We start from the raw sequence: 21,007 nt of genomic DNA, 5'->3' as shown, positions 1-21,007 counted from the left end.
TAACACCAATATAAAAATTGATATATTCATCATTTTGAACCAATTCACCAAACAAGATCCAAGATTTATGAACTTGGGGAAAAACATGGGTCCAAGGTAATTTCAAGTGAACAACAACTATTACCCATCATTATACATCTAAAAACCCACAAGTAATCATAATTCATCATAATTGATCACAATTTCAGTTTTAAAAGAAGACCATGTGTAGAGAAAAACTCTTGATATTTTGAGGGGATTTTGAAAACATCTTGAAGAAGCCTCTTGGGGAAACGAATCCCAAGAGGAAAAGAATACATACCTTAATGAAGACTTTAGCCACAAATTTGGATATAAAACTTGAAGAATATCGATCTTCTTCTTGAAGCTTCAATGTCCTTCAATAGAGGTTGAGAGAATTTAGAGAGAAGTGAGAGTATTTGGGTTTGGAGTTGGGTATTTATTTTGGATAGGTAATAGTGGGGTAAAAATTACTTCAAATCAATGTCTACCCGTCCTCTAAAATATCCAAAACACCCCTCACTTATTTGGACCTTTTTGTGAAGTCAAACATGACTTTGATTTTTGGAATTTTCGTCGCTGAACAAGTCCGCGTCACGGGGTTGTTCCATCAACTTTATGGAAATAAATTTTGGGACGGAATAGTCCTCGACCCGTACCAACACTTTGGCCCTTGATGGATCTAGTCCACGACGCAGACATGCTCCCTCCAAGCACAATGCTTGCTGCCTTGGGCCGCTTGCTGGCCAAGTGTTTGGGTCCTCCTCAAGGACCCCTATGGTGGTCCTTGGGGAGGGGGGGTCGCAACTGGACCTTTTGATCCTAATAAATATTATTTTACCTATTTAAATAATTTTTACAAGTTTTATCCTTCATACGACACTCCCAAACCTTCACAAGACCTAAAGACATCTACTAGTTCAATTTCACTAGTTTTCGGACGTCATGGTCATCCCTTGATGCTTAGGCTTTAATACTTCTAAATAAAGTTAATTACATTATTTAAGGTCTGGAATCACCATTTTAATCATTATTCATAAAGTGAGACTCTAGCTAGGTCATTGGATTTTCGAGGTCCCAACCAACACTGTGTATAATAATAATTCACTAACAAAGGAGAAAACATTAACTCCATTATCAAACACAACAATGCATCTTTAAGAAGTAGAAACTATATCAATTACCAGTTATGCACACATTTCATCATTTCACATTATGCTAGGAGGAATGTCCTTTTCCTTGTCATATAGCTCAACATATTCAACAAAAAGACAAACATCACTTTATCACTTCACACTTGAGTAATTTGACAACAATTAATATCACATAACTCAACTATACCAACCATATAATCAAGTATTATCAAGTATGAAGAACATATAATTCAAGTCACATATGAAACATGAATTTTTAACACGAACATGTATAATTAAGGGAAATCATGGAAGTTCAAATACACTTATGAACATTCATAAACAAAAAATAGGAGGGATTACAAAACTCAACCTTGACTAGAAGAGGAAGGAAAAAGATGACGATATCGGAACATCATATCGGCATAGGCCTACCAAGTAGCATTTTACACAAGGTGATTCTTCCAAACAACCTTTATGGAATTTACTTTTTTATTTCTCAACTTCTTCACTTGCCAGTCTAAAATCTCAATGTGACCTCTTCATAGGCAAGGTAAGCATCAACTTCTAAACCTTCTAAAAGAATGATAGACACTTGATCGCCTATGCACTTTTTGATCATTGATACATGGAACAATAGATGCACCAGAGCCAACTCAATAGGTAATTTCAACTCATAGGCAACACTTCCGATGTGTTTTACAACCTCATATGGCCCCATATACCAGGGACTAAGTTTCCCCTTTTTCCCAAACCTTATCACCCCTTTCATGGGTGATATCTTCAAATAGACCAATTCACCTACCATAAGCTCAAGGTCCCTCTTCCTATTGTCGACATAAGATTTTCGCAAACCTTGGGCCGCCTTCAATTTATCGCTTATGATCCGTACCTTCTTCACATCCTCATAAAGTGTTTCGGGATCTATTAGAGAAAACTCACCTACCTCAAACCACCCAATTGGAGATCTACATATCCTCCTGTAAAGGGCTTCAAAGGGTGCCATGGTGATACTTGAGTAATAGCTATTATTGTAGGAAAATTAAATCAATGGTAGATGGTCATACCAATTACCCTTGAAGTCAATGACACATGCCCTCAACATATCTTCTAAGGTTTGGATGGTTAGTTTTGGCGAACCACCCATTTATGGATGAAATACGCTACTAAGTTTCACCTTGGTACCAAGTCCACTTTGGAATGCTTTCCAAAAATGAGAAGTAAATTGAGTACCCATATCCGAAATGATAGACAAAGGAACTCCATGCATTCTCATAATCTCCTTAAGATATAACTTAACATATTCTTCCTCCAAATAAGTAGCTTTGACGGGGATAAAATGGGCTGATTTGGTCAACCTATCAACAATAACCCAAATCGAATCATATTGTTTTCTACGAGGCAAACCCACATCGAAATCCATATTGACATTTTTCTACTTCCAAGTGGGAATAGCTATATCTTGAGTCAACCCTCCGGGTCTTTGATGTTCGGCCTTGACTTGTTGACAATTAGGACATTTGGCCACAAATTCTGCTATATATCTTTCCAAACCATTCCATTAATAGATCTCTTGTAAATCATGATACCTCTTGGTGGAACATGGATGAATGGAATATTAGGAACCATGAGCCTCTTCCAAAATTTGTCCTCTTAAGTCATCTACATTCGGCATGCACAATCTACCTTGGAACTCCATCCCCCCTTGGGAGAAGGACTCATTGGACTTACTAAGAACTGATTCCATCAACTCCATCGATAGAGGATCAAGATGTTTCAACCACTAAAGATGATTAGGAGTTATGATGAACCATGAAACCCCCTTTTGGAAAATATTCAAGTCGAACACCCAATCGGGAAAATATATGCACATCTTTCACTAACTCTTTCTTACCATCAGCAACATGGGCTACACTACCAATAAACATCCGACTCAAAGCATCCGCAACCACATTAGCTTTCCCGGGGTGGTAAAGGACACTCTCGTAGATTTAACTCTTTTCAGGTGAACCCATATTGGAGACTCTTATGATCGGTGAACACATCTACATGCACTGCATATAGATAATGTCTCCATATTTTTGAAGTAAACACTATGACCTCTAGTTTAATATCATGAGTTGGGTAGTTCTTCTTATGTAACTTGAGTTATCTAGAGTCATAGGCTATCACCTTACCATCTTTCTTGAGCAAACAACCCTAACCTACCCGAGAAGCGTCACAATACACAACAAACCCTTCGGTACCCTCCGGTAAAGTCAACACCGGAGCGGAGGTAAGCTTATCTTTCAACTTTTGGAAGCCTTTATCACAAGCTTCCGTACATTCAAACTTAACTTTGTTTTTGTTTCGGGTAGTCAATGGATAAGAGATAGATGTGAATCCATCAAGAAATCTCTGATAATACCCGGCTAAACCCAAGAAACTTCGAATATTGGTGGGAGTTAAAGGTCTAGGCCAATTCTTAACCGCCTCCGTCTTCTTTGGATCAGCCTCAATACCCGCATTAAATACAATGTGACCAACAAAAGACGCCGACCTTAGCCAAAATTTGCACTTACTATATTTAGCAAAGAATTTGTGCTTCTTGAGGACTTGCAATACTATCCTCAAATGATCCATGTGATTGACCTCACTTTTGGAATATACCAAGATATCATCAATAAACACAATTACAAATAAATCAAGATAATTTCGGAACACCATATTCATAAGGTCCATAAAAGTTGTCGGGGCATTAGTTAGACCAAAGGACATTACTAGGAACTCATAATGACCATATCTTGTCCGTAAAGATATTTTAAGAATATCAACTCCTCTAACTCTAAGTTGATGATAAACCGACCTCAAGTCAATTTTCGAAAAGTAACTTTCACCTTGGAGTTGGTCAAACAAATCATCAATTCTAAGGAGAGGATACTTATTGATAAGCTCGAAGTATCATCCAGGATGGTCAGTTGATACACATATCCTAATCATGGGTAAGCTCGACGAGCTATCTCAGGCGGTCCGTGGATACATATATCAAGATTATTGACTTTTGATTAAGCTTGAGGTATCATTCTTGGTGACTCAATATTTTTTCCGGGCTTATGGCTCTCTTACTTAAATTTTTACATTGTATCATCATGTGAGTTGGCATTAGGATATGTTGGTTGTCTTGTGGTTTGTGTGTAACTTGTGACTGAAACTTGATATTTTCTGCTTATTTACTTTCAAAACATTAGTGTGTATAAGTTCCCTTAAATTGCTAGTATCATCATGTCAACTGAGTATCCCATGTTTTGGTACTTGTACTGCATTTTTGTATCTTTTTCTGATGCATCTCTCAGTTCGAGCCACCCTCGGTGAGCATTGAGTCTCCCTTTAAAGTCATACACTCAAATTGTAACAACATGTTCCCGTCATTATAGAAAATTCAATGGAAAAAGAATTTGAATCAGAAAGCTTTTCTTAGTAACTTGAGAATTCCTAGCCTAGTCTAGATTTGGATGAAATCGGAGTCAGTAAGGTCCAAGGAGATCTGATAACGAATAAGAGATCTAATTATGAATATGACCACATGAGTAGGTATCTAAGACATTAAGAAATCCATATGACTTTACATAATCAAATTCAGGCGAGTAGAACTCCCGAAACTGATCTTAGCGTGAACAGATAGTTTCATAGTGTCATGGATTGAAGGTGTGTTGTGAAATGAGGGCTTGAACTCAAAATTGGACTCTTTATTTCTGTGCAAGACTCCAGGGCGGGGCTGCTGTGGCGGGATGAGGACCGTTATAGTGGCCAGTCGCGACTCAAGTCGAAAATAAACTCCAAAAATGTTACATTCTGCAAGTTCCATTCTTGAGATCTAGGAGATGGCCGCAGGTGATTTCTTGGCATTTTTCCATGACTTTTGGTGCTAAGGTTAAGAATTTTACTCCCCTAATCCATTTTTTGATCAGTAGAACTTAGTTTTTGACTATATATTGTTATGGGAGGGGTTTTGAACTGAATTGGATGGTGGGGAAAAGCCTTAGTTGCACCTTAGGATCATGAATTGGGTCTTGGGTTTTGGGTTTGTCATAATTCTAGTAAATTAGACCATAATTAGTGATCCTCATATTGAATTGATTATTTTTAGACCTAAAACAAATGAAAAGAATACGGAAAGGGAAGGATCAAGTTTCTTAGGAGGATTGAAGTTTGATTTTGAGGTAGGTGATGATTTGATTTCTTGTTTGTGTGGTGTATGTTAGCAATTGCTTAATTGTAATGCATGTATATGGATGTTGCACTATGGATCACACCTAATGCAAATGAGTATGAATGAATTGATTGTATTCCACGAATCAACACTTGATTGTATGATTTTGAGAATGTACGTTATGATTGTGATTGTGACTTGTTGAATGGATTGGGTGTTTCGTTCCAACACACTAACTAGGATCAGATGTCATGTACCGACATACATATTGGAACAGGTTCCACGTTTTGACACACTAATTGGGATGGGTACCACGTTCCAGTGCACTAAGAGTTTGGGTATGTGTTCCATGAGAGGACCATTGAATTTACATAATTATTTGTTAAAGAGTGTGGAATTTTAATTTGTTCATGATTGATAATTGATATATTTGTTATGTTATGTACATGTAATGGCTACTATGTTGTAGATGCTTATATATGTCCGCTTACTAGAATAGACATGTGATCCTACCAGTACACTGTGGTTATATACTGATACTGCACTTGCTATTTCTTTGTTGAGTACAAGGCATCTTCAGGTGGCTACTAATAGACCTCATTTAGGAGATCGCTGATCAAGATCGAATTCAAGGGTAAGCCAACTCTTCCAATCAATCATGAGCTCTTCTTTTGTTCAGTCCCTCTTACTCGGACCTAGATTAATACTTTAGATGTTCAGTTGTTTAGCTTTCGGGATTGTACCCCTTTTTCTTTAGACTTATCGTTTGTTAGAGTTTTAGTACACTGACTTTTAGTTTTTAGGGAATATCTCCGCAATGTTTTGATAGTCATTCTTAGATTTTTGGAGTTTATAGGAACTTTACATTATTTCTACATTTAAACCTGCTTATGTATCTTTAGATGTGTAGTTCTTGAGTTAGCTAATTAGTATTGATGGTTCTCCTACCAGAGGGTTAGTGTGGGTGTCAATCACGATGGTATGGATCGTGACATAGGTTTATGGTGAGCTCCTGACATTCAGAGACTTGTTGTTGTCCTTTTGTAATGACTCTCTTTTTGTATTTTGCATTAGTCGATTTTCTATTTATAGATATCCGTTCACGTAGCTCCTGTATAGGTGACACCAGATGCGGGGAATCGGTATCTTGTATTAGTTTGTTATTTGGTCACGTTTGGGCCTATTTTCTACATTTGGTACTACAGATATACATGGTATGTCCCTTTTTATATATTATTCTAGTCTTCCACGTATTTTTATTGTTTTTGTATAAACTGTCTACCGTATCCTGTTATTTGAGTTTAGGCTTGTCCACTTAGGTGGGTTGTAGTGGACGCCATAATTGCCCGATTTTGGGTCATGACAGGAATATATATCTTACAACATATAACTTGACCTCAGAAAGGCTAGTTATCCACATGTGTTGGTACAACGACATCATGACTATCAATGAAGTAAACAATAGTTTGTCATTTTTTCAAATCATGCAGAAATAATGGTCATTCATAAAATCAACTAAAAGTATGTATGGTTGAGATCAATGACTCAACATATTTTGCAATTATGTGGCATTTTTGTGTAAACAAAGATTAAATAATATTATATGAAAATAATGATTCTTGCATATCTCAATTGAAGGAAGGATATAGACCAAGCAAAACATATATCACCTAAGCTTTTTTTCACGTTCAACATATTCGTTTAAGTGATACTATTTATTTTTTGTTCACTAAGACATTATCCATGTCAACATTTGAGTAGCTAAGATATAAGACTGAAATTATCGTCTTAAAGATATCAAATATATTTTTCATCAAGAGGAGTAAACCACACAAAGTACTCTCTTTAATGAGGCAAGATATGTGTAATTTTTTTCTTCACTGGGCTTTTCCCTAGTAAGATTTAACGAGGCACATTATTTATAAACATCCAATGAAGAGTGTTATAAATCCGTTCAACTATGGATATTTCATTTAATTAACTCTCCTACGTACACATATCTATTTACTATATATCTTAAATATAGTACTAACACATTTTTATAGGTAGTAAGCGAATGAATTGTTCATCCTATAAAAGTGTATTCTTCACTCTCGTGAAAGACACATCTAAACAGGACTGAAATCATACTCTTTGTATTCGATTTCCATATCATTTGTCTTCCTTTCATTTTTAGTATTCTTATATTTTTCTCTCATTATACAACAAAATAATAATTTTATTAAGTAGTAAAAATTTTAAATAATAAATAAGTTAATTAAAATTAAATAAGAAATGAAAGGTTTAGATTTTGACCCTCTTTTTACCCTATTTCAGCCCGCTTGGAAGTTCTTATAAGCATCACATATAAAAAGTTGTGCATTAACTAATTTTCAGCATATTGAAATTGCCTTAGAGAAGCCAACAGATAGCTTATGCCCTTGCTCCGGCAAGAAGCTGCTTTTTCTTTAGTGATCTTAATATGTATCTAGATAGTAATGTTTTGTCCTGATTTCTTATTATATTAGCATTATCATGATTGATTTTACTTTTCTCTGAAATGAAAATATAAAAGGACAAATTTGAAACTCTAAAAAAGTAGAATACCACTCCTCATACCAAAAGAACATAATAACATTCTGATTTCCGAATATAATCATTTAAGATTTTTGTTTAAGAGAGATTTTCTCTCAAAACAATTTCAATATTTTCTTTATGTTACCTTTTTTAATATAGGTCAATTGACTAAATTATATAAAAAAATTATATTTTTTGTCATTTGATTTATTCCGACATTATTTACAATTGTAAGCTTATGACGCCCTAATTCTTTCGAACCCTAAGAGTAATCTCTTTCATCTAGTTTAGAAGACCGTTTCTTAAGAGTTTGGGCCTTTTCTTTCACCCCATAGTAAATGAGGAGGTAATGAACATTGTTCCCTCTATATTGTACAACTCTTTTGATATATAGATATGGCTTCAGACATAAGCCTGAATAAACTAAAAGAAGAGTACAAAGGTGTGGATGATATATTTGCTCTTTCGACGAGGCTTTGGAAATCTGAATTCAGTATCTCCTTCAACATCTTGCATTACTGTTCATGCCAGGAAAATGAGGGTTGCCTCTTGTACTCATGTTGCATTACACAGTGTCACTTCCTATTGATGTAGCAATTCAATATGTTCTCTCATTTTGAGGTGCCCACCCTGTTATCATGGAAAATTGAACAATATTTAGAGAATAACTAGTATCGTTGACATTGAACTAAGAGATTCATTCTGTTCTCGGAGACTTGAGATTGTATCGTTGATATCATGAGGGTAATGGAAAGAAAAGCAGGTCGCATAAAGAGGCAACCACGCTTCCTGTATAAAAAAAATAATGAGATGTTTAGCTACTCTATTTCTCTTATAAACAAGAAGAAAACAAACAAAAACGAAGATACTACAGAATAAACTAACACTACTAACATGAGGTACGTCCACTGGTAAAGCTTTTATATCCTTCTTTCACAACTTTAGGGTCTCCATGACAATTAACATCCCCATTAGGTTGAAAGGCCTGCATATGAATTGAAAAAGGTATCTTAATGCACAATTTGTATGTCAAACTTTTCGAGTTGACTGTTTTGTTATGACATACTCAGAATAACACAGACATAGTATAAAAGAAGAAAAATGAACACTATTTATATGTTCTCAGACAACACATAGAGAAATATTGAACTATGATGAAAGCAAGCCAATACAATCTCATGAACTCTCGAACTCTTAGGCTGTGTCTTTCCAATTACCCCCATTGCCATAAAAAGTAAAATTGAATTTTTGCGCCTAGCACAGACCTTAGTATCCACTTACAGGTTCAACCACAGACCTTTTGAGTTGGATCATATTTTGGAGTACATGAAAGAATATCCAAAGTTCAAGCCATAAGAAGGAGACATACCTCAAATCCATCGGGGAAGCACCTATAGAAGATTTTTGGGCGTGGACGACCAACAGCATCTTTGATGATATCGGTGATTACTGCAATCACTAGAACGGAATACAAGATGCCTAGATGTACAAGAAAAAAGTCATCAATATCTTAGTATCAACTACAATTAAAATCCAACAATATAAAAGTACTTTTTTCCTAAATAAACTTCAAACAAAACTCACCCAATATGGCATGATGCAAATCATATACATCCCTCCTGTAGTGATAGTAAATGAGAAATACTATCCATGGTAGAATTACTGTAAATATCTGTTATAGTAGGAAAATAATTTAAAAAGGAAGGGGTATTGAGTTTTTAAAGCAAAAAAAAAAAAAAGTGAATAAGGTTTGTAAAGTTATTCGAACATGGTTGACTTTTCCAAAAATAAAATTATAACTCCAATTTATTTCCTATTTAAATAAGGTTAAGTTTTTCAAAATAAATTACAATTCTGTTATAAATTTATTGAATAAGTGGATAGTCATAAAGTTAGTACATGAACAACCATTCATATTCACTAGGTTACATGAACCTTTTTGGATAAGAATGTATCTATTTATTATGATACTTAATATGATCACCTTTAGAGGGATTTCTCACTCTATAAATATGGTTGTTCATTCACTATTGTAATATATACATATGAAACTTACATATACTTGAAAAAATGAAAGTCTTCTCCTACATCTACTTCTCTTGTCTTATTTTTATAATCTTGATTTTATAACACGTTATCAGCATGAGTCTCTGCCAGTTCAAGTAAAGACTTTAAAAGCCTCAGAGGTATGAATTTCTTTTTTTAAAGATAATGTCTAATCTTTCTAAACTTGAATTTCTTGCTCTAGACATATCGGGAAAAATCTATCTATCATGGGCACTCGATGCAGAAATTCATCTTGATGCGATGGGTCTAGCAGACACCATCCAAGAAAATAATCAAGCATCGAATCAAAATTGTGCTAAGGCGATGATATTTCGCCGTCATCACCTTGATGAGGGTTTGAAAATGGAATATCTCACTGTTAAGGATCTTCTGGTGTTGTGGAACAATTAAAAAGATAGATATGACCACCTGAAGTTGGTCGTCCTTCCACAGGCACGTTATGACTGGATCCACTTGAGACTTCAAGTTTTTAAATCTATCAGTGAGTATAAATCTTCCATGTTTAAAATTATCTCACAATTAAAATTATGTGGAGAAAATATCACTGACCATGATATGCTGGAAAAAACGTTTTCCACTTTCCCTGCCTCGAGTATGCTTCTGCAGCAGCAATACCGAGAAATGAGATTTAAAAAGTATTCCGAATTAATTTCACATCTCCTTGTTGCTGAACAACACAATGACTTACTGATGAAAAATCATGAAAGTCGACCTACTGGTTCTATGTCATTTCCTGAAGTAAATACGACAAATTTTCACCAATCTAGGCGTGAAAAAGGTCGTGGCCCAGTCGTGGCCGTGATCGTGGTCGAGGAAGAAATTTCAATCATGGTGATCGTCTTGAACTAAATAATAACCTTCAATACCAGCAGTGTAAAAAGAAGAATGAAAAACATGACGTAGTGCAGAAGAAAAATCCAGACAACAAATGTTATCAATGTGGAGGAAAAGGACATTGGTCACGTACCTGTCATACGCCAAGGCACGTGGTTGAGTTATATCAAGCTTTCCTGAAGGAGGTGAAAAATAACGCAGAAGCCAACTTTATCACGGAAGATACTGTTGAACCCATGCATCTAGATGTAGCGGATTTCTTTGAGAATCCCGAAGGAAAGATAGATCACCTGATAGGTGATGGGTCTGTTGTAAATATATTTCATTTTCGTCTTTTATATGAACTAGTATAAATATGTTTTTCTAGACTTGTAAATAACTAAAAGGTTGTGTAATATTTTTGTTTAGTAATAATATTATAATATTTATTTCTTTTATATCTTTTATCTTGAAGAGTATATGGATACCTCAATGATCAATCATGAAGATATTTGTGTAAGTGATAGTGGAACAACGCACGCCATATTCAAAGATGAGAAATACTTCTCCTACTTGCTTAGAAGAAAAGCAAATGTTACTACAATTTCTGGTAATTCAAACTTAATAGAAGGCTGTGGAAGAGCTACTATATTTCTGCCTAGGGGACAAAACTTGTCATAGAAGATGCTTTGTTCTCTTCTAAATCCCCAAGAAACCTGTTAAGTTTTAAAGATATTCGCCGAAATGGATATCATGTTGAGACAATAAATGAAATGAATGTTTAATACCTTGGTATTACCAAGATTGTCTCAGACCAGAAATATGTGTAGGAGAAATTATCAACTTTATCTTCTGGCTTGTATTATGCAAAAATAAGTACGATTGAAGCACACTCTATCGTAAACCAGAAGTTTACTGACTTAAAGACTTTTGTGCTTTGGCATGACCGAATAGGTCATCCTGGATCAATAATGATGAGACGAATCATTGAAAACTCAAATGGTCATCCATTAAAGAACCTGAAGATTCTTACAAATGATGAGTTTTCATGTGCTGCTTGCTGCCAAGGCAAATTGATTACTAGGCCATCACCAATGAAGGTTAACATTGAATCCCCTCAATTTATGGAAAGAATACATGGGGATATTTGTGGACCTATTCACCCATCTAGTGGATCGTTTAGATATTTTATGGTCCTAATAGACGCATCTTCAAGATGGTCTCATGTGTGCCTCTTATCATCTCGCAACCTGGCGTTTGCAAAATTATTGGCACAAATGATACGTTTAAGAGCGCAATTTCCAGATTATTCCATTAAGACAATTCACCTTGATAATGCTAAAGAATTTACATCCCAAGATTTTGATGCTTATTGGGTATCGGTAGGGATAAAAGTTGAACATCCTGTAGCTCATGTTCATACTCAAAATGGCCTTGCTAAGTCGTTTATTAAGCACTTACAATTGATAGCAAGACCTCTACTTATGAAAAATGAGTTGCCTACTACTGTTTCGGGTCATGCTATCTTACATATAGCATCACTTGTTCTTCTCAGACGGACTCATTATAATAAATACTCCCCATTACAATTGGTATTTGGCCATGAACCAAATATTGCTCATCTTCGAATTTTTGGATGTGTTGTATATGTGCCTGTAGCACCACCTCAGCGCACCAAGATGGGTCCTCAAAGAAGGTTAGGCATATATGTTGGGTTTGATTCACCCTCAATAATTCGCTACCTTGAGCCATTGATGGGAGATTTATTCACTGCAAGATTTGCAGATTGTCGATTTGATGAAACAAACTTTCCGCAATTAGGGGGAGAGAAAAATAAACTTAAAAATGAAATTGCATGGAAGGTTTCATCATTATCTCATTTGGATCCACGCTCCCTGTGTGTAAACAAGAGGTCCAGAAGATCATCCATTTGCAAAACATAGCAAATCAAATGCCAGACGCATTTACTGATTCAAAAAGGATAACAAAGTCACATATTCGTGCAGTAAATGTGCCTATACGAATCGACGTCCCAAAAGGACCATCTACAAGTGTCATAGCTTCTTAATCACAAATACGCCTGAAGCATGGTAGACCATTGGGTTCAAAAGATAAGAATCCTAGAAAAAGAAGTACAAAAAATGACACTACAAAAGAATTTCACGAAGAAATTCAAGATCTGATTAATCATGATATTCCTGAAGAGATCAGTGAACCCGAGACTCAAGTAAATGAAGAACTCTCAATAAGTTCTTCTACAGGTGATGGGTTAAGTTTAGATCGATCAAAAATCATAGTGGATAATGTTTTCGCATATGATGTTTCACTTAACTTTATGCAAGGAAATGAGGATCTTGAACCTCTATCTGTCGAAGAATGCCGACAAAGACGTGATTGGCCAAAATGGCAAGAAGCAATTCAATCAGAATTAAATTCACTTGCTAAGCGTGAGGTTTTTGGACCAGTAGTCCAAACGCCTAGTTATGTTAAACCAATTGGCTATAAATGGGTCTCTGTACGAAAAAGTAATGAGATTGTAAGATACAAGGCACGCCTTGTTGCACAAGGATTCTCTCAACGACCTGGTGTCGACTATGAAGAAACATAGTCACCTATTATGGATGCAATAACTTTTCGATATCTCATTGGTTTAGCTGTACATGAAAATCTTGAAATTCATCTAATGGATGTGGCTATAGCTTACCTTTATGGTTCACTTGATAATGAAATTTATATGAAAGTTCCGGAAGGACTTAAAATGCCTGAAGCATGTAGTTCAAAATCTCGGGAAGTGTATTCAATAAGATTACAAAAGACATTATATGGTTTAAAACATTCAGGGCGCATGTGGTATAATCACCTCAGTGAGTACTTGATAAAACAAGATTATATAAACGATGTCATTTGTCCTTGTATATTTATTGAGAAAACAACATTGGGGTTTGTTATTCTTGCTGTTTATGTTGATGACATTAATCTCATTGGAACTCTAGAAGAGTTTCAAAAGGCAATTGAATATTTAAAGAAAGAATTTGAGATGAAAGACCTTGGAAAGACAAAAATTTGTCTTGGACTACAAATAGAATATTTAGTAGACGGGTCTTCATCCATTAATCTGCCTATACTGATAAAATCTTGAAACGATTTTACATGGACAAAGCACATTCATTAAGTACTCCAATGGTTGTCCGATCACTTGAAGTGAGTAAGGATTCATTCTGTCCTCAAGAAGAGAATGAGGAACCTCTTGGTCCAGAAGTACCTTATCTTAGTGCAATTGGGGCACTTATGTATCTTGCTAATGCTACGAGACAAGACATAGCATTTTCTATTAATTTGTTAGCAAGATATAGTTCTTCCCCTACACGAAGACATTGGAATGGAGTTAAACATATATTGCGATATCTAAGGGGAACTAGTGATATGGGTCTGTTTTATACTAACAAAGATAGTGCAGATCTTGTTGGTCATGCAGATGCAGGTTATTTATCTGACCCACATAAAGCTCGATCACAAACAGGCTATCTGTTCACATATGGAGGTACTGCTATATCATGGCGATCTATGAAGCAGTCTATTGTCGCTACTTCTTCAAATCATGCTGAGATAATAGCCATTCATGAAGCAAGTAGAGAATGTGTATGGTTAAGATTAGTAATACTTATGATCAAAGAAAGATGTGGTTTGAAGTGTGAGGTCAAGATACCCACAATACTCTTTGAAGACAATGTTGCATGCATAGCTCAATTAAAATGAGGCTTTATAAAAGGAGATAAAACGAAACACATTTCACCAAAATTATTCTTCACACATGATCTCCAGAAGAATGGTGATATTGATGTGCGACAAATTCGTTCGAGTTATAATCCAGCAGATTTATTTACCAAATCTTTACCGGTCTCAACTCTTAAGAAGATGGTTCACAAAATTGGAATGCGGAAACTTAACCATCTGAATCGTGGTTTTTATCACCGGGAGTAAAATACGCACTGTACTCTTTTTTCCTTAGTCTAGGTTTTGTCCACTGAGTTTTCCTAGAAAGGTTTTTAATGAGGCAGCAAATAATGCGTATCAAAAGATATATGTACTCTTTTTCCTTCACTAGAATTTTTCCCCACATGGTTTTTTTCTTGTAAGGTTTTAACGAGGCACAATATCTATGGACATTCAAGGGGGAGTGTTATAAATCTATTGAATAAGTGGATAGTCCATAAAGTTAGTACATGAACAACCATTCATATTCACTATGTTACATGAACCTTTTTGGATAAGAATGTATCTATTTATTATGATACTTAATATGGTGACCTTTGGAGTGATTTCTCACTCTATAAATAGGGTTGTTCATTCACTATTGTAATATATACATATGAAACTTACATATACTTGAATAAGAAGAAAGTCTTCTCCTACATCTACTTCTCTTGTCTTCTTCTTATAATCTTGATTTTATAACAAATTTCAATTAATAAGGTTTACTTTTTCAAATTTATTTTTACAACTACAAATAGTTTCCTACACAAATTAGGAAATATACTTTCTCTATATATTTTCTAGCTTTAAAATATTTCTCCATCTTCTTCTTTCTTTTTGTATCTTTTAAGTTGGAATTCACGTAATTTTCAATTTTCAACTTATGGGAATGAAATATACGGATGAAGATCTCATAAGGTGTTTGACGAAATTCTTTCGTGGAACGCCTATATAATACCATGATATTCCGTGTATAAATTTTTATGGTAGTAAAGAACCAGCCGAATTATTTCGAAATTCGGGTAATGATCATGTTAACTATTTCTTTACTCAATTGAAGAGAAAAACAATCAAGGGTCAATTGTTGGAGGTGGCAAATGGAAAGGACTAGACAATAGTAAAGAAATTTTGGACAAGGAAAGATGACTAATTGGGTATCAGAAAACTTTTCGTTTTGGTGAAGAAAGTAGCAGTGAAGATAAAGAAAGTGTACACTGGATTGTGAAAGAATATTTTCTAGATAAAACTACAATGGATGTATTAAGAGAACGAGGAGAAATCAGACATGAAGACTCTGTTGTGTGTTCTATTACCAAAAAAGTCAGTTTATGCAAAAATCATCAAGACATTCCTATAACAATGGAGAATGTAGTTGATGATTGTGTCTCAAATTTGTCGACAGATCGTGATGGATGGTTATATGCTGCAGGAATTTGGCAGCTACCATCATTGGGTGAACCGTTTGAAGCCTCGACGGATGGAAAATATAATTACTTTGATATGCCTGATCCACCGTACTAATAATAAGTAGTACATTTATTTTAGTTGCTTTAATTTGTAAATTGTATTATGAAATATTTATATTGTTATTTAATGGATTACATCTATTTTTTGGTTTCGATATCCACAAATTCGACAACATGAGCCACAATGATAAATACATAACACAAAATTAATTCGACTTTAAAAACGATTCAAAACAACACATCATATTAAAACATATCTCATGATGAACCAGCCATAAAACAGAGGAGGGGTAAGTATTACCTTTCTCCAGACAGCAATGGGATGACGAGACTTCAACTGATTTCCACTACCACGCTAAACCTTTGATTTTTGAATTCATGTGCCCCTTTTCAATGAAATAGTGAAAGCAAATGGGTGCGGTATTTTGAAATCTCTTTTCCAGAAAGATGCCGACTGCAGGAGCAGACAATGCAATGGGGCCGTTCGGTAGTGCTCGAGTTTCTGGGTTCGTTCTTCGCTGGAAGAAGAAGAAGAAGAAGAAGAAAATATACAAGTTTCTTTTGGTACTGGATTTTGTGTTGGGTTTACGGGAATTGGGCTGCTGATGGAGTTGTGTTGAATTTGGAAATGGCCAAAAATTGTTCTTAATCTTAAAAGATGCTGTAGACAATTGGTTAAACAATTGCAAATAAATTACCTAACTATACAATTTTTTTTTCATATTCTCTAAAATTTTCTACCGTTTTAAAATATTTCAAAAATCACTTTTTTTTCTCCTTTTTTGGTTACGTTATTGGTAGCCCTTCCTATCCGACGATATTGTTCGTATTTTCACGCCTAAAATCACTCTCACATATTGTTAGTGACATCCATCACTCCATTTTTAAATTTCAGTTCTATTCTCTTTCCAGTTCATCAATTTCAAGTTTCTAAAAATGTAGAACTATTTATTTATCAAATTTTTCTTTCAAGTTCTTCAATTGTTGTTTTTTAAAATAATTTTATTACAATTTTGCATCTACAATTATGATATCTTCGCTTGGGCTAAAATTGGTTTTAGGTACTTTATCATTGGCGGTTGTTATCATGAACATCGCTGAAAATTTTGTGTGAAGAAAACGACGAAAAATTGAAGTTTGTTTCTGGTAGGTTTGATTTTTAGACAAAATGGTGATTTTGAATTCAGATTTCTGATAAATATGATTTTGCTTTCTCTTTTAGTGTTGGATTTATTATAAAATTTAATTTCACCTGCTGAAGATATGGTACCTTGTGTATTTGATTCTGATGATGAAAATTTTCATGAAAATAGATCTAATCAACGAAACAATACATTAGTCATGAAGAATTTGAAAATGGAGAAGTCGAAAAAAGAAGCATACTCGAGTTCTAAATCTACTGTTGAGAAACACTCAAAGAAAGAAGAAAAAAGTTGGATTTATCATTACACGATCAACACTATCTAAAATACAATTTTTCAGTATATCTTGTTTATTTTGATTCTTATTTTAGTCTTTGTTACTGTAAGTATTTGCCTTTCTTTTATATATATATATATATGATGTTTTAACATAAAATTGTGGTAACTACAGTTGTTCACAATAATGATGTATCAAATACATTACTATCAAAATCGAAAAAACATACCTTACACAAATATTGTACCATATTTATAAAATTTAATAGTTTAAAAGTGTGATATAATCATTATCAAGTAGAAATGTACATAAAGTTGAAATTTTTATTTATTAATAGCAACACTTTAATATATTGAAAATTCAATGTTTTTTTACTTAAAAGAAATGTAAAACTTCTCTTTGGGTAAGAAAGTACATGATCGTGTGTTGTGACTTTCATGTCTATAACGTCTACAAAAATTTGTGCTTGTTGTTGACTTATCACTTGAGGATTTTTTTACTTCTTTTCATGATCGTCCGGGTATTCTTGTGTATCTAGGTGGCAAGACAATTTCATTCTCTGGTAATGGAATAATTGAGTCTTTCATATTTGCTTATTTATCTTTCAAGGCAAATAATGTATTTTTTTTCAGAATCACAGACTAAATAAAGATACTCCGATGTGCAACAACATGTCAATTATTAAAAAGAAAATATTGACACATTTCTTAAATATTTCTACGTGTTAATCACAATCAATCACACAACTAACTTATACTTAATATGAGATACAAAATATAAATATCACTAGATACATATCCTCATTGGCTAACATATTGATGTGTTTACAAAAAATTACATGCATAATGTATCATTTATGTAACAAAGTTTTTCGCACAAACACAATAAAATGCATAAATATTAATGTATCATGATGCTTTATATCTAGAACACACTGACTCACAACTCTAAAAACTCATTACTATATATGTCAAACTAGGTGTATCAAGTTGAACCATTAATGTATCATGACTTATATATTTATATACAAATTCAAAACTAAAAAGATACTTATTAAAGCACAAATAAAAAATAAATAAAAATAAATTTACATGTATCTGATACTTTATATTATAAACACAATAATTCAAAGATCTAAAAACACAATACATATACATCAAACTAGTTATGTATCAACTTTTAATCAGTAACGTATCACAACTTATATATCAATATACAAAAATATGTATTAATGTATCTGATACCTATTCAAAACAATTTAGTTATCAAAAGAAGTAGGGAAGCATATCTGTAGTATTCTTGCTCTTCAAAGTAGCAATTGTGTTTGCACAAGATATTTCGTCTAGTTGAAATCTCCTACAGTTACGTATCCTTGTTCAAGGCTAAAAATGTATTGTATTCCAGATTTATAAACTAAAAGAATAAATTTAGATAATGCAACAATCTGCAAACATTAAATAAGTCAATGATATATTAAATAAAATATCATTTTTTGATGTTTTCGAATCAAGAGTGATCAAGTTTTCTAACTGTTCAAGTATTGACAAACATGAAAAGATAGAAAATAACCTACTTGATTTCTAGTCAAGGCAAAATGGACATGGCAAAGAACTTGGTGGCATTCCACCAGTAATACGTTCATCTACATTTGTACCAAATTAACAATCGCATCATTTAATTATTTTTTGCGCTCTTATTTGAATAAAAATACTAAAAAATTATCAGAACCAACAAGGTTGAATCACTATTGATAGATCTATTCGTGTTCTTTTGAAGATCATTGGATGTAACATTAATGTATTTCTTCATCCATATTGTTTGTTGTAACAATAACGTATTGAGATTCAATTCAGTTGTAATGGTTCATTCGAGATTCACAAAAAATATCGTTTTCCCAACAATTATTTCATCAATATTATATCGTTCATAACTCATATCGCTCAATCAAATTTATAAATATCTCAACAAAAATCGATAAATTCGTCATGTATTTTTGATTTGTTATTATTCGAGACTGGTAGAGGAAAAACAAATTTGAATTTTGAATTCTCAGAATCTGTTACAGATTGGAATAGATTGATAACAATCTAGTTTGCGTAATTCATGAGATTAATAATTAATTTTAGATATAGATTCCTTTTTGAGAGCAATTATTAAGTAATTCCGGTTGCATATAATGTATCCGAATGCTACAACTTTTAAGAGATTTTTGTAAAATAGAAAAGAGTAGGGATAGAATGTAATTTAGGTTTTACACTATGATATTTATGTAAGTTATACAATGAAAAGGATATATCGGTAGAACATATGAGAATTCATAGATCGATATATGTAAACACTACCATTTCTAGTAATGTAATATGAATATCCTTCAACGCAGTCTCCTTTGACATCAACGTGGAATAGATAGGTTGCACACCTTTCTCCTCCGAATAGATGCAACTTAAAAATGTCTTTCAACGTCAGTCTCCTCTCCTCTGACTTTAACGTGGAATAGATAGGGTGCACATCCTTCACCTCTGAAGAGATGCGACTTAATAATATCTTTCAACACAAGTTTTCTCCGACTTGAACGCAGAATCGATAGGGTGCACATCTTTTACCTCCGAATAAATGTGACTTAACAATATCTTTTCACGCCAGTCTCCTCCAACTTGAACGCGGAATAGATATGGTGCACACCCTTCACTTCCAAATATATGTGAACTTGAATGCGGAATAGATAGGGTGCACATCCTTCACCCTCGAATAGATGTGACTTGATAATATCTTTCGACATAAGTCTCCTCCAACTTGATTAAGAAATAAATGGGGTTCATATTCTTAATCTCCGAATAGATGCGACATAAAAATATCTTTCGATGCAAGTTTTCTCCGGCTTGAACACGGTATAGATAGGGTGCCAACCTTCACCTCTGAATAGATGCCACTTAAAAATATCCTTTGACTCAAGTTTTCTGCAACTTAAACGTGGAATAGATACGATGTACATTCTTCAGCTCTGAATATATGCGACTTTATAATATCTTTTGACGCAGTCTCCTCCGACTTGAATGTAGAATAGAGAGGGCGTACATCTTTCACCTCCGAGAGATACAACTTAATAATATCTTTGGCACAATCTCCTCCAACTTGGACATGGAATAGATAAGGTACACATCCTTCACCTCTGAATAGATGTAACTTAACAATATCTAAATCCTTCCATGGGTCGGCCAAATGATATATAACAACTTCAATATGTTGATCATGATCATTATGATGAATTCATTCATTCCAAATGGTATATAAGATCAGGTTATAAATGTACACGTTTCCTCACTGACAAGATATCTGATTTTCTTCATAAATATTTTATGCACTTGTACATTCTCCATGATGATATCGCTTGATATAACTCAATAATAATTACTTTTGCTTATTTGGCTTTACAATTCACTTTCTTTTAATTAATTATTTCAATTATTTTCATCACAAGTTATAAAGCATTAGTAAAATACTGTCTCATTTTAATAATTCGTATAATTTTGAACTTTAAACGCAATTTTATTTGTTATCCTAAGTTATAAATTTAAAGGTAAATAAATATTAAATTAAAATAAAAGAATTTA

The 21,007-nt window shown here is 33.8% G+C and overlaps 1 protein-coding gene and 1 pseudogene across 1 annotated transcript; one reads left to right on the top strand and one right to left on the bottom strand.

Annotated features, from left to right (window-relative positions):
* Positions 1–8,767: 8,767 nt before the first annotated feature.
* LOC107016565 (putative lipid phosphate phosphatase 3, chloroplastic) lies at positions 8,768–11,303 on the bottom strand. Its single transcript, XM_015216998.1, has 6 exons — positions 11,299–11,303; positions 10,913–10,987; positions 10,495–10,545; positions 9,463–9,497; positions 9,248–9,357; positions 8,768–8,863 (listed from the first exon to the last, which is right to left on the bottom strand). Exons 1-6 carry the CDS (start codon positions 11,301–11,303, stop codon positions 8,768–8,770), a joined length of 372 nt encoding a protein of 123 aa, XP_015072484.1.
* Positions 11,304–15,400: 4,097 nt separating this feature from the next.
* Positions 15,401–16,583, top strand: LOC114076861 (annotated as a pseudogene).
* The last annotated feature ends 4,424 nt before the right edge of the window (positions 16,584–21,007 follow it).

This window comes from Solanum pennellii, chromosome 4 (assembly GCF_001406875.1).
Source record: "Solanum pennellii chromosome 4, SPENNV200".
NCBI lineage: Eukaryota > Viridiplantae > Streptophyta > Magnoliopsida > Solanales > Solanaceae > Solanum > Solanum pennellii.
The sequence above is the reverse complement of the archived record's forward strand: the minus strand, read 5'-3'. Positions and strand labels throughout refer to the sequence as shown.